General features: G+C 48.3%; 1 protein-coding gene across 2 annotated transcripts in view; it reads left to right on the forward strand.

The window, feature by feature from the left end:
• Sin3A (SIN3 transcription regulator family member A) overlaps positions 1-13898 on the forward strand; it is a 50406-nt gene that overhangs the window by 16759 nt on the left and 19749 nt on the right. For both annotated transcript variants that reach the window (XM_077669233.1, XM_077669234.1), the window contains exons 6-9: positions 368-574; positions 3912-3998; positions 4095-4232; positions 6989-7177. In XM_077669233.1, coding sequence (XP_077525359.1) covers positions 368-574; positions 3912-3998; positions 4095-4232; positions 6989-7177 — 621 coding nt within the window. The remainder of the gene's footprint in view (positions 1-367; positions 575-3911; positions 3999-4094; positions 4233-6988; positions 7178-13898) is intronic.

A 13898-nucleotide genomic window follows, 5' to 3' on the forward strand; every position in this document is an offset into this window, starting at 1 on the left:
CAGGTGTAGAAAAATGGACATATTTTGGTGCATCCCCGAGAGTTCCTCCCCGTAGCGGCACATTTATCGGGCAATTTTTCAAAAACTGCACATGGTGGAGAGCCACCTCAAGAATCCGAATATGACAAAAGTGAAAAATCAATATTTTTGCGAATTTTTACCTCTTGAGACTCATGTCTCCCATTGATTTTGTATCTGGACGGTCATTTGCTTTTCGTTAAAACTATGGGAATGGGGGCTGCATGCAGTAAGCTGCTGCGGCAGCATGGAGCTGGGAGAGTGGTGCCATTTTATTCAGCGTGAGAAAACCATTTGTAGTTGCGGAGAAAAAGTGCTTACATTGGCACTTTTTTTACTGTGGTTTCAGGGTGGCCATCTGCCTATGAGTGGCCCACCTCCCAGTGGTGGTGTGGGTGGAGGGCAACCACCACATGGTAGCCCCCCTTCGCATGCCCCTGTGGTGCCCCAGCCGGCCGTCGGCAGCGGTGGCGGGCAGGGTGCTGCGGCGCCGACCTCTCAGGCCAGCCAGCCAGTCGAGTTCAACCACGCCATCAACTACGTGAACAAGATCAAGGTGGGCACTCAGCTGTGGCACAAGGTGGTCTGTGTACTTTGGAGCTACCTGTCACGGTGGCTCAGTGACAGTGGCTTAGTGGCCATAGCATGAGGCTGCCAAGCACGAAATTAGCAGGTTTGATCCCAGCCTCATTGGCCACATTTTCTGTGGGCAAGCCCGTAGCGGCCAGCTAACCAAGCCCTGCTGCGCGCCGTATATGTCGTTGATTGGCACGATTGCGATTGTCCGTGTGGTTCTGCCTCCGGTGCACCGAAACTGCGCTCTCATATATGTGCCGTTCGCTGTTTGTGCACTGAAGCTGCCTCACACACGACGCTGCCGCTTGTGAGTGCTGTGACGCAGTAGTGGTGGAACTCCAGCGCCTGTGCGTTGCACTGTCGGGGAGCCCCTTACCACCTTTGATCAGTTCTGCTTCGACGCTCCCGACAGTACCGTAAAAACCCACGTATAATAAGAACCCGAATATAATATGAGGTGAAGTTTTAGAGATGCGAAATGGAAAAAAATTTTACCCGTGTATAATACGAGTGACGAAAGCTCAGAGAAGACATTTATTCAAATCGCATCTTGCACTTCATTTCAATCGCTTTCATCTTCAGCAGCACCTTCTTCGGACATTTCTTTGTCTAACAAATGATCCCAAATGTACTCATCTTCCGTGCCATTGAGGGCATTCAATATGCCGCACTTCTTAAAAGAATGACGCACAAGATCTGGGATGGCCACCGACGCGTCCATGATCCATTTGCACAGCTTGGCTGGCTAAGCCCACTTCAGCCGACCCGGTTGGCGTCACTGCAGGCTCACCTGAGCACATTCACTTTGCGCAGCACCACTTGACTGCGTCCTTGAAGGGTTTGTTTACACAAACATCAAGAAGCTGTAGTTGTGACGTCATCCCACACGGAATCACAACAAGTTCAGTGCCGCAGTCGCATAGCAGCTTCTTCACCGAGTCAGCCAAATGGCAAAGAAACGCATCCAGCACAAGGATGGACGGCAGAGACAACAGTGCACCAGGTCGCCTACACCACACGGACTACCCAGTCCAAGACTAGGTCCTCATTCATCCACCCTTTCTCATGAGATCTCACGATGACATTTTTTGGCAGCTCCTCACCTTTTGGCATTGTTTTCCTCTTGAAGGTCACGTAAGGGGGGAGCTTGCGGCCATCTGCCGTGCACGATAACATGACTAACTCGCGTCTTCTCGTTGCCAGCGAACCGGACGCTAACTTGTTTAGACCCCTTCTCGTGCACGGTGAGGGGAGATAGCATGTCCATGTAAACTAGCGTCTGATTGGCATTGCCTATTTGGCCCAACGGAAAGTTCTTTGACTTGTGCTGGTGTAGTGAAAAGCCAGCACGGCACATGTAGCGATGGATCCAGTGCTTCGCACGCCGCTTTGAAGGCAGAGCGCGGTATCCCTTTTTCTTTTGCAAGCTCTCTAGCTTTCATTTCATTTCATTTCATTTCATTTTATTACCTTAAAGACCCCTCGCGGGGTATTACATAAGGGGTGGGATTAGCAGAAAAGGCACAAAACAATGCCACTAGTGATCATGAACAAAAAATGTTGTTTAGATTGCTTGCAAATGATGAAGGACAGGTGATGTCGACGATATGCTGGGGAAGGCCGTTCCAATCTTTAGCTGCATGTGGGAAGAAGGAGGCTTTTCTGAAAAAGTAACAGTTCGGGCACGTGGGCGAAAAACTTGAAGCGTGTGGCTAGTGCGATGAGAAATGTATGATGCTGGCGTGATGTAAGGGGCACGGTTAAGTGATGAGTAAAAGAACTTGTGGTACAGTGATAGCGTGGCTATGCGACGACGAACGGAAAGAGGCGATAGTGCTGATTTGGTTTTTAAGGCTGAAACACTGACGTCGTAGGAGTAAGAAGAATGAATGAACCTTGTAGCGCGGTTTTGAACGGCTTCTAGATCGTTTACGAGGTTAATATGATGCGGGTCCCATATGGCGGATGCATATTCAAGTTTAGGTCTAATGAGTGACTTGTAGGCGAGCAATTTCACGTGATGTGAGGTGAGGCGAAGGTGACGTTTAAGAAATCCCAGAGTTTTGTTAGCCGATGATATCACGTTAGTAACATGTGCATTCCATGTTAGGTCATTAGATAATGTGACGCCTAAGTATTTGAAAGATGATACAGATTCTACGGACTCGTTAGCGATTTTGTATTGGAAGGCATGAGTCTTTTTGCGACGGGTGATGGAAAGAAGCTTGCATTTGCTAGGGTTGAGGGTCATAAGCCAATCTGCGCACCACTGTTCAATTTGGTTAAGGTCCTGCTGGAGGGCTTCATGATCAGTTATATTTGTAAGCTCCATAAGCTCCACGCTCACAGCTAGATGCGCGGCTCGCTGTTGCCATACGAACTCCGTCAGGCCAAGTTCAATTTCTGGGAATGCGCCATTCTTCGGGGCCGTGAAAGTTGCGTTGTGTTCCGCTGCAGGCAAAAAGGGCTTCTTTCTGTCGTCGCCATCCGCAAATGCTTCCCTCGATGACACCAAACTGCTTCCCAGCCGCACTGTTGCCGATGCTCTCCGCAGCTAAAGTCACTTTTCGCTTGAAAGCAGTCGAGTACTGTTTTCGAGACCCTGGCATCTTGTTCCCAAAAAAACATCCACTTCACGAAGCGTGGCTTATGCGAGCACGTGCGTTGTCATCAGGCACATGGCACACCACAACCCCCGGCACACACAACGGATCAACAACAAAGAAACGACATCGTGACGTCGTTTGTTGAGAGTAACTAAGCCAAGCCATAGCCACGCGCCAATAGCAAAGCCAAGCTGTAGCCACGCCGCATAAAGGAAACCAAAACGAGCGACTTCGAAAATTTTTGTTCTGATCCGCAAATATAACGAGGTGGAAAATTAGGACGCTAATTATGGGGAAAAAAAACCTCGTATTATATGTGGGTTTTTACGGTATGCATGCAATAAAGCATTTATGAAAATGAAAAATAATAATCGCCGTGTTGTTCTCATCTCGTAAGCAAGCAACCATTGTACAGTCTTTCACCAAAGGAATATGCCCTGATGCAATTGGTTCTTTTTAGTTTTTCATTCTATAATTTGAACATTTTTCTGGTCTCCTGAAGTTCAAATTAACGAGCTTTTACAGGCATTGGAACAATCAAACCCCTCCGGGTCTTTCCTGTCAATAAATGCTCTAAAGTTTGTAACTTTTTCATTTTTTTGGCACAGCCTGGTTATAACAATGGTATTTCCATGGCACTTGTTATAAGTGGGTTTGACTGTACTTTTTTTGTAACCTTTCTTTAACGTGTTTGCTTTTGGCTGTCAACAGAATCGTTTTCAAGGCCAGCCAGACATATACAAGCAGTTCCTGGAGATATTGCATACATACCAGAAAGAGCAGCGAAACCTCAAAGAGGTTGGTTTTATTTCCTGTGGCTTATTAGCTGAAAAAATTGGTTCCGGTTGCTCGTGCATGTCTACAGCATTTGATTTTTTTTTTTTTTTTGTATAGGGTGTCCAGACAGGGGCAAAGCCACTGACTGAATCTGAGGTGTATGCTCAGGTGGCCAAGCTCTTTCAAAACCAAGAGGACTTGCTTCAAGAGTTTGGCCAATTCCTGCCAGATGCCAATGGAGCCTCCACACACCTGGTATGTGAAAGTCTGTTGGGTATGCTTTTTTTAGGTGGTGAATTAAATATGGCATGTTATCCAGCAGTGCCTAGCTGTCCTTTCCGGGAAATCTTGAACATTTGGAGTTATTTTACTTGAATTGACAGTTTAATTGTGTCCAACAAACCATCGTTGATATGCTTGCATTTCATGAGCTCACAATTGTTATAAAATATCTCAGACTGTGTTTCTTCTTCTTCCTGGATAACGTAATTACCAGTTTAGTAGTACAGTCAAGCCTTGTTTTAGTGAGCACACCAAAATCATAAAATAGTTTGATGTAGCCGAAATTAGTGATATAAAATTTAGTCCAAAATGAGTACTAGAGAATCGTCTTCGTCGATGATGGGGCGTCACCTTAGGTGATGCGTACTGAAGAAACGGGGGGTCCTTTTCTGAAGTTATAGATTATAGTTCTGTACCAAGGCGCTCAGGGCGATTCCAGAGGCTGCAAGAAAAACAGCGCCAGGTAGGTTGGCTTCCCCATACAGCACCGCTAGCACGCAATGGCATCAGGCCAATTGCTAGCTAGCATAGCTTCCTCGCATTAACAGTTATGTCGCATGGAAAATTGCAGGCCAAAGCAAAAGCTATCGCTGCTTACAGCACCTCTGGAAAAGCCTACATGAGTGCAGGGAAGTTGCTGCATGACTACACCTGTAGGAGCCGCTGCTTTCGGGATGCTCTCCGACGAGCGTGAGAGGCGTAATACTCGCTGACTGCCTCGTCACCAACCTTCCTCACTGGTGTATTTATGTGGCATTGTTGGCGAGTGCAAGATAAAACTGCGAACCTTGGTGCGAGCTTACCGCATCGCCACCAATCGCTTGTTTAGTGCAGCGAAGCCTGCCATCTGAGTGTGCACTGCTTGGCACTGGGGAATTCTGTATATGCATTTTAAGGCCACTTGTATTCAGTATACAGATGGCAACCAATTTTTTGGACCCTTTAGGGCCTGTGAAAATGTCCGAAAAATGATGTAAAAAAAAATTGCACTGCACAGTAAAAATCACTTCATGTTGACTTCTAATTGCCAGAATGCTGGAGGAGGGTGTCAGCAGTTTCGTGCAGATTGTGATACTTCGCAAGATTCTAAATCACTCTGTGCATTGTGTTCAGAGTACAGAGTTGACTGGTGGCAACCACTTTCATGAACTTTGCATTCGATGGCTGTACTGCCTGTCATTGGCTCATTGCGGACAAACACGCGGGCTGGGGTGGAGTCTAGACAGGAAAGCCAACTTTCTGCTGCGGGAACTGCGCTGCACTTACCGTATGGAGGGCGTGAAACAAAAAGTTGGAAGATGGCAATAGAGATAAAAAGTGACGAACGGCTGAAACCAGTGCTCCGTCAGCATCGGCTTTTGTAATTAGGCCTAACGACTACAGCTGAAAAACTATTTTAGAAACTGGCGGTGCGTTAATGTATGCATGCACTCTGTGATGACGTGTATAATGAGAAGAGTTTTGACTCTGTTGCAATAGAATATAAAAGGCTGCAATTTGTTTTCTTGTGGGTACAAGCTCCTCACTTCGAAAAGCAGTGATGTTTTCTTCTCGCCGTATCTGTGAAGCCTCCCATGCGCTTCGCTGCTGCATCTTCATCTATGCGGGATGAAAGGGCTTGACACAGATGAGTTCCGCACACTTTGACTACAGTTCAAGTTTTAGCAGGGACAGTGTTCGAGAACGCAACAAGCTTTCAACCCCACACGTGTATGCGATGTGCAAACCCGTCGAGATTATCAACTGTGCTGCTGAAGAGGCTCCTTTTTATCTTGAATTCCTCTTTTTTCGATCAAGGGTTCCATCTCCTTTGCGGTTTTAAATAACGAGGTTCCACTGTACACATTGGTTGCTTGGTTGTTGGCTGCGGTGCTGCAGCGACTGCGAACGTGGCCCGAAAAATTGAGCAATCAGTTGCGATGGGTCCGAAATTTAAGGTGCTCTACCTCTCTTATATTAGCTCTATGGGGCATGTTGTTGTGCCGCGAAAAAGTCCAAAAATTAAGAATGTCCAAAAAAGGAAGTGTTTGATATAGCCAGTAATTCGAAATGACGGTGTTCATTATATTGAGGATTTGTTCTTTCATGATTTCTTTGAATTATGATCGTGTGATAGGTTTAGCAACCAACAAAAGATGCGCTGACATATGAGAGCGGGAGGGCAATGGCATTCGTCTACCCGCTTCTCTCTTGTCCTCTGTCCTATGCAGAGACGCAGGTGCAAAGGTGCCAAGTGATGACAAAATAGAGATCCCAGCAGTGTAATCTCGTTAGAGAAGACCTCGATAGTGTAAGATTTCGGTCTATGGTGAGATAAGTATGTAGGATCGAAATACGGTTACAACAGACTTTTATTGTAACCATAGGCGCATCTGTTATAACCGGCAATCTTCAAGCCATACATAGCTGCATACAAAGCGTTGTTTATTCAGTCTTAACACCTCGAGAAGAAGGTAACTGTATGATTATTTGAGCATCCATGGTGATTCGGGTCAAGCCAAGTATTGAAAATGAACGTACAGAATCTGGAGAGGGGAAGTGACCAGTGTTTGGAGCTGACCTATGTGCCCTGTATTTGGGTGGTCAAAAGGCACTTTTGGCCTACTTGCAGTTAGCAGCAAGCCCCTTGTGTGCATAATTCTGTACATAGCATCACAAATTTAACAGCCTTGGCGTTCTGCTGGTGAGCCCAGCATCGTGAGATGAACTCTTCATTTCTTGTGTTTAAGGTGTCACACGGACTGGAATTTGGCTTCCAGCCAGTGAAGGCTGTCAACAATGACCACACTGCTGCAGCAAAGAAACCAAGCGCAGGTCTGACCAAGCCAAGCCTAGTGTCTGGCCTGAGCAGTTCTCTCAAGCAGGCCGGCCCACCACTGAAGAGGCCACTGTCTCACTTATCAGGGTCCGTGGCAAAGGTATGCGTAACAGGGTTCGCTGCACTTGTTTCCTTCATGGACAGAATTCAATTACTCTGCTCTGTCCTAGTGGTTTGAGCATCCGGCTCACATGCAGTAGGTGTGGGGTGCGATCCCCAGTGCCTCTGGGTACCTACGGGTGATGCGGTGGGCGCAAGCTTTTCTCTGGCCTGGTGCTCAGCTTATATGCAGTGGAATGCTTATAAAATGGGTCTCTGACCCCACTTTGAGTGAAGAGTAAATGTCTTGTACAATGGCGCTCTTTGGCCATAGCTGCCCTCGAATCATAAATGTTCATCATCATGAGTTACTCTTTCAATAGACGGTCACTCCTGTAACAGAGCGCTCATTTTATTTGGCATTTGTTTTTTGGGCAGGGGGTGCCTGTAGATGAGACTCTGTAGTCAAGTAAGATGTATTGAGGTGTGCTGGGTCACATTGTCTTGGAAAGCATTTAGTCCCGTTTTAGCACTGGAACTGTAGATAGGAAGATTAAGGTGTTTTGTTCTCAAATTTCCCATTAAAAATGTTGCTGCTTACATGAGAGCAATGTTATCATTAGCAAAAAAGTACAGTCGAGCCCACTTATAAACATGACTAATGCGCCTTTCATTCGTTATTATATCCAGATGTTTGCAGGAAGAGGACCGATCAAAATATAGACTGCTAGGGGGACTGCTGTGGTGCCTCGTTTACACCATATCCGCAAGTCGCCATCAGCCTGGTGAAAATTTGTTGCTGGGTTGGCAGCTTTAGTCCTAGTACATCACGCGATCAAAGACCGCTTTCAGTTATGCCGCATTTATCAGCCCGGCGCAGAATCTGCATCCAAAAAAAAAAATTGTCAGTGGCTTAGCTTGGCTATGCCAGGATATACATAGCGAAAGCTAAGGCATAGCATGGTTAGCCTTGGTTAATTTTGATTGCAAGTCCAGGTTAGTCTGGTTGTCTAGCTATGTTGTTGCATTAAAGATGACACAACTGTGGTTGTGGCACACGAGAGCTCTTCTTTTAATCCTTCTACGTGTTATTAGGCATGCAATGCAGCTGGCGAAGCGAGCAGAGGCGAGCGCAACGACGAGGAACGCGATGTGACGTCATACCAAACGGCGACGGTGGCGAGCCGCGCGGTGTGCCGTCATGCCAGATGGCGCGGCAAGTGCGCAAAGCACAGTAACCGTCTCGCATATCTTGGTGGACACCCGAACCGTGCCATAAAGGAATGGGTAAAGGTGGGAGGGAAAGAAGAAAAAGGAAACTGAAAATTGAAAGTTGCATTTCGAGGAAAGGCACGGCAGTGCCGGCGGAACAAGTGTGGCTCACAGGCTCGGTGCTACTAGTGGAGCATGCGTAGTTGTGACTAGGTAGCGAGACAGAGAGATAAATATCTGCAGCGAGACGCGCGTTGCAACGTCATGTGCCTCATCGGAGTGCGGCCACGGCGAAATCGCAAGTTCGCGGCCAGTGAAGCTTTCACTTTAATATAGCGACCTTTGCGTCTACGGCGCCTTAGGTTCTGTGAGGATGCAGTCTTTCAGAGCGTTAACTGATGAAAGCCCTTCGCACAGATAACGTCAACGCTGCATGCCGGTGCGATGCCAATGGCGGCTGGTTTCTGCGCGCAGAAAATGCCCCGCGCCATCCAGGCTTTAAGACTGCACTCCATATTGTGCAATGTGAAACACACATAGCGTGAACGCGGAGCACCGCTCGCTGACGGCACTGACGGAATCGAGCAGACGCAGAAAGCGCGAGAGGCGGGGCCACCAGTGTGTTGTCTGCAATGGCACGGTGGTGAAAAACTTTTATTGAAGTAAAGGCCTAATAACGAAAATCACGCAGCAGCATTGAGGGCAGCCTTCAGGCTGTCGGTTGTGTAGTCTAGGCGGTGCCTAGTCGCAACGTCCTCTGCCCAGGTCACCAGCCGAAGTTAGAGATCTGGCTCGGTGCTGGACAAAGCAGCCTCCCACTGCTGCGGACGGTGTAGGTGCCAAGAGGCAGGGGGCAAGTGTGCTGGGCAGGAGAATAAGATATGAGCGTAGTCGGCTCATGGGCTGTCACATCAGCGGCAGGCCGGCGAGTTCATTCCGCTGTGGAGAAGGGCAAGACTTGTGTGAGTAAGAAAGGTGCAGGCTTGACTGTGGCGCCACAAGCATTGGTGGTGTTGGGAAAGGGATTTGTGCTGAGGGGGGGAAAGTGAGCCGAGAGAGGCGGTAGTGCAATGCAACGGCACGGAGCCTTGCCGTGACGTGGGAAGCCACCGTTCGCGTCAGACCGATCGGATAAGCTTGTTTGGCGTTGGGATGCTTCTCCGAAACTCGAGGTCATAATATAGGATTTTATCATACCGGAGGCATATTTGCGCAGTACGCATAATGGTTCACCGGACACTGGCTGCGTACGTGCAGTGGTCCCGCCTGACACCAGCAATAGACGCCTTTAGCATACCGTTTTACCGTTACCGGAGTACCGGGAGCCCGCCCACCGCCGGTGAGTACGCGCTGATTGGCCCCCCATGCTGCAGGCGCGCGTGCAGCTGCCAGGTACCTGGCACTGCCAAGGCGATTTGCGCATGCGCATTGGTTGTGCGTGGGCTTCCGTTACTCCGGTACCGAAAACATGTACAGTACGTGGTAGGCTAAAGGTGTCTAATGCCACTGCGCGTGTGCACGAGGGGTCCGGTAAACCGGTATGCATCTCCTCTAGTACGTCTTCGGTATGCTAGAAACGTTTAAAAGAGGCTTTTAGCATACCGGAGACATAATACCGTAGTACGTGTGCCGGTTTATCGTACGCCGGCTGTGCACGTGCAGTGGCCCGAGCCATGCCAGTGCGCTTGCCCAGGGGGCGTCGGGTAATCCGGTAAACGCCTACGCTCCGAAACTCGGCTAGCGCGTGCCAAAACAGTTGTAGAGCTCTGACTGCATACCGTAGAAATCCGAAATGATGAATTCCTGCCACGATGCAATGCCGCGTGCTCCTGTTATCACCGCCTCATATTCGTGCGAAGTCAAAACGCAGCTCGTCCACAAACTAATCGAGGGGACACGCCCGAGCGAGAGCGCTGCAGGGCAGACGTGCTGGTAAAAATGAATGCGCCGATCTGCGAATCACTGCGCTTAACTCTGCTGAAATCGCCTCCGACTGGGTCACGTGTGCATGACGACACACTTTAAACCAACGACGATAATGGCACTCAGATAACTGAGCTATATTTCTGAAGTAGCATCAGAGCGTGTTGCAAGCTTAGTCAATCCCGATGGGGCAGACGACGGCTTTCATCACATGCCTTAGGTAAGTGCGTTTCACGGCAAGGCATTGCACCATGCACAGCACCGGCAGCTGCAGCGATGGAGTGCTGTATAGCGGCGGGAGCTAGGCGGAAACGTGTTCACGCAAAGCGCGGTCCACCCTGAATCCGAAATATCGCTCATCGCCTGGACGTGCCTCGGGGGGGATTTACTAATCTGACCCCCCGCTGTGGCCGCACATGCTTCCTGTTTGTCATTTTGCTCGGCACACCGAGTTCTGTTGTCGCATTGGCTAGAGTACTGGCCTCAGGGCGGCCCGGACTTGGCCAACTCTGTAAGGAAAATATTCCTTTTGCCTTAGCCGTGAGGCAGAGTCGCACAATTGAAAAAACATTCAGCTTGTTTGTAACGTAACAAGCGTTTGGAACGGCCTACAGGTGGCCGCACATGGGGGGGGGGGGGGGGGGGGGGGGGGGGGGGGGGGGGCAGACTCGTGTCGTGTCATGTTCGTTACGGGCGCTCGATCTCCAGTGCCGCTGCTAATTTTTTAGCAGTCTGTGCAGAATAATTCACGGGTCAAAGTGACATTATGGGCAGGTTTACTTTGCCGAAGTGCGTAAGCATGGAACGAAAGCACATCTCTGCTGGTGCACGTCACGTATGTCGTCGCCTGCGTGAGGTTCACTCACTGAGCGACAGCGGACCAAGGGACATTTTTTGGTAGGCTCGTATGCAGCGCGAAGCGTGACTGCATATCAGCTCTCTGCTGGCAGCCATAAAGGTGTGTAGATTTGGTGAAGTAATAATAATAATTGGTTTTTGGGGAAAGGAAATGGCGCAGTATCTGTCTCATATATTGGTGGTAAGGGAAGGGATAAAAGAGGGAGTGAAAGAAGAAAGAGGTGCCGTAGCTAGCGGAGGGAATTTCGACCACATGGGGATCTTTAACGTGCACTGACATCGCACAGCACACGGGCGCCTTAGCATTTTGCCTCCATAAAAACGCAGCCGCGCTGTCGGGTTCGAACCCGGGAACTCTGGATCAGTAGCCGAGCGCCCTAACCACTGAGCCACCGCGGCGGGTGACGAAGTAGGTGCAGAAGGTGTTTTCAGCTTGGAAGTTTTAATCGGGCTTCTAATCGGTTTTCGGTGCATGAGGCACAGGCGTTAACTAGAGCTATTGAACACGCTCCAGTGCAGGGTTGGTTCGCATTTCTTCCCGTAGTTCCGTTGGTGCGCGGTAAGATCTCCTTTCATCACCCGCCATAAAAAGATTCTCGGAGTCCCGTGTTGGAAGGGGAAGACTGGCTCCTTTTCTGTGCCTCAAGGTCGTTTCCCGAAGTTTATCAGCTGTGGTTACTTGATCTTCGTTTAACCTGCGCCCTTTTCAGTTCATTGTGTCCGCTGACGTTCTCGTCAGCACGTCTAGAGCGCCCGAAAGGTCAGCTTTTGGCTGCATGCACGCCGCCTACCGATAACGCCTGGTTTGAGATATCTTGCATCTGAGCATGCGTCGCCATACTGATGACACTTGCCTTCCTCTTTATCGCCGCGCCGGACCGGAGCCGCAATCGCAAATGGTCGCCGGTGAAGGCGCTGCAGGCCACCAAACCAAAGCTGCGATTTTTGCTGCAGCAAAAAAATTGTCATGTTATCTCGGCTTTGGTTCCATGGCCTGCAGCGCCTTTACCAGTGGTTGTTATCTATCGCGATAAAGCAGAAGGCAGTATCATTAGTGTGACAGCGCACGCTCAGATGTAAGCTGTCTCAAACCAGTCAACAGTGTGCAGTCAACAGCTGGCCTTTTGAGCACTCTAGACAGACGTGCTGATGATTGTGTATCGTGGTGGTCGCGTCGTCATCGTTTGTACTAAGCGAATGTGTTATAAGTGGGGTGTGCCCTAGATGCCACTCTCATTTGGGTGGAACATGGCTCAGTGCATTTAAATTATGCAGATTCCTGTTGATGTAACTAAGGCTCCTAATTTTCTGCAGCAGAAAATTAGAAAAACGCAATATGAGGACAAAAGCCTGCAATATTCCGCGAGAATGGTCCTGCGCGTTAATGCATGCAGCCTCAATGGCCCAACGTCTTTGATAAGTTGGCTTTTCCTCGCAGCTCATGAGCAGAGTGGGTGAGCTAGCTGTGGGCATCTCGAACAGAGAAAAAAAAAAATTCGCGATTTGTTCGTAGTTTGGTACCAGGTTTTTTGTGAGGTGGTTTCTGTAGCAGATTATTTTAAAAAGGAGCATGTTTCTGAAAATACAGTAATAGCGCTTTCGACAGGCACTAGTGTCGTGACTATTCCCATTGAAGCATGCCGCAGGTTGCTGCCAGAACTGCAATGCTTGACGCAGCTTGCTCGTGTGGATGGGGGACATGCCTGTCATCAACAAAACTTTTGTTTCCAGATTCTGAATTGTGATAGAATTCAGACAATTAAATTAGTCACATTTCCATCATTTCATTATTCTTGCCGACACCCGCAAACACAAATCGTCAAAATGTGTGGCTGCTAACGCGGTTCTGCGAAAAATGCTAAAATCCATGGTTCTTGCGCAAACGCTGGAAACATAGGGTCCTCCAATATAAAGCTCTGAAGTGAAGGTTGACAGATATGAAAAACAAAAGAAATGGTCATGCCTTGCTTTTGTAAGAGAAAAAAAGCTTTAACAACGCTGACCTCTTCACACCTAAGTCTAGCTTTACCAGAAAAGCATCACTCTCAAAGCTTAAATTCAATCATTTGACATTATTTAGCAAGCCTTTGCTGCTAGTGGAACAAAAACTGCTGTCTTGCTACAGTTCATAATTGGCAGCATCTCTTCTGCAGTGGGTAATGTGTGCTACACACTATAACTAGGGGTTGGACTTATCGGATTTTGAAAATTCAGCAGACCTATTTTGGTGCTTATTTCTATTGCAACAGTGAATATTATTTTCACCGGATGAACTATGGACTTCTTTAGGTGATTTGATACTGCAATCCTATGTGGTCAACTCACTTAGTCGAACTGAGTGTTTGTCAGCATCAGCAGTTTATTTACCAGTAATTAACGTACAAGTGGTAAAATTTAGGGCTTTGAATTGCTGTCTTGATTATGAAAGTATCACTAGTTAAATGAGATTCCAGCAAACAAATAGCAGTGGAAGTTTATTTCTTGTAACAAAGCTGACGTTTTATTGGGTTGTCGCACTGGGTTGAGCAAGAGCGAGAGCATTACGTGGTCTGCGTGGTGATGACAGCGATAGAACTGCCACTTAGTCATAGCAATAGCCAGGACATGCACTACTTCGGGACGGCCATGCACAGTTTCGGATCAGTATCCTACATGCAGTTGATAAACCTGCTTTACCGGCTAACTGCTCTAAGTGGGTGATGATAGCGATCAAACAGTGCTTAGCTTCCATGCGACGATGAGGTGGTGATTCCCGATCTGCAGAGGCGTGTACGCTACAGGAGCAATAC

Source organism: Amblyomma americanum, chromosome 6 (genome assembly GCF_052857255.1).
Source record: "Amblyomma americanum isolate KBUSLIRL-KWMA chromosome 6, ASM5285725v1, whole genome shotgun sequence".
In the NCBI taxonomy this organism is placed as follows: Eukaryota; Metazoa; Arthropoda; class Arachnida; order Ixodida; family Ixodidae; genus Amblyomma; species Amblyomma americanum.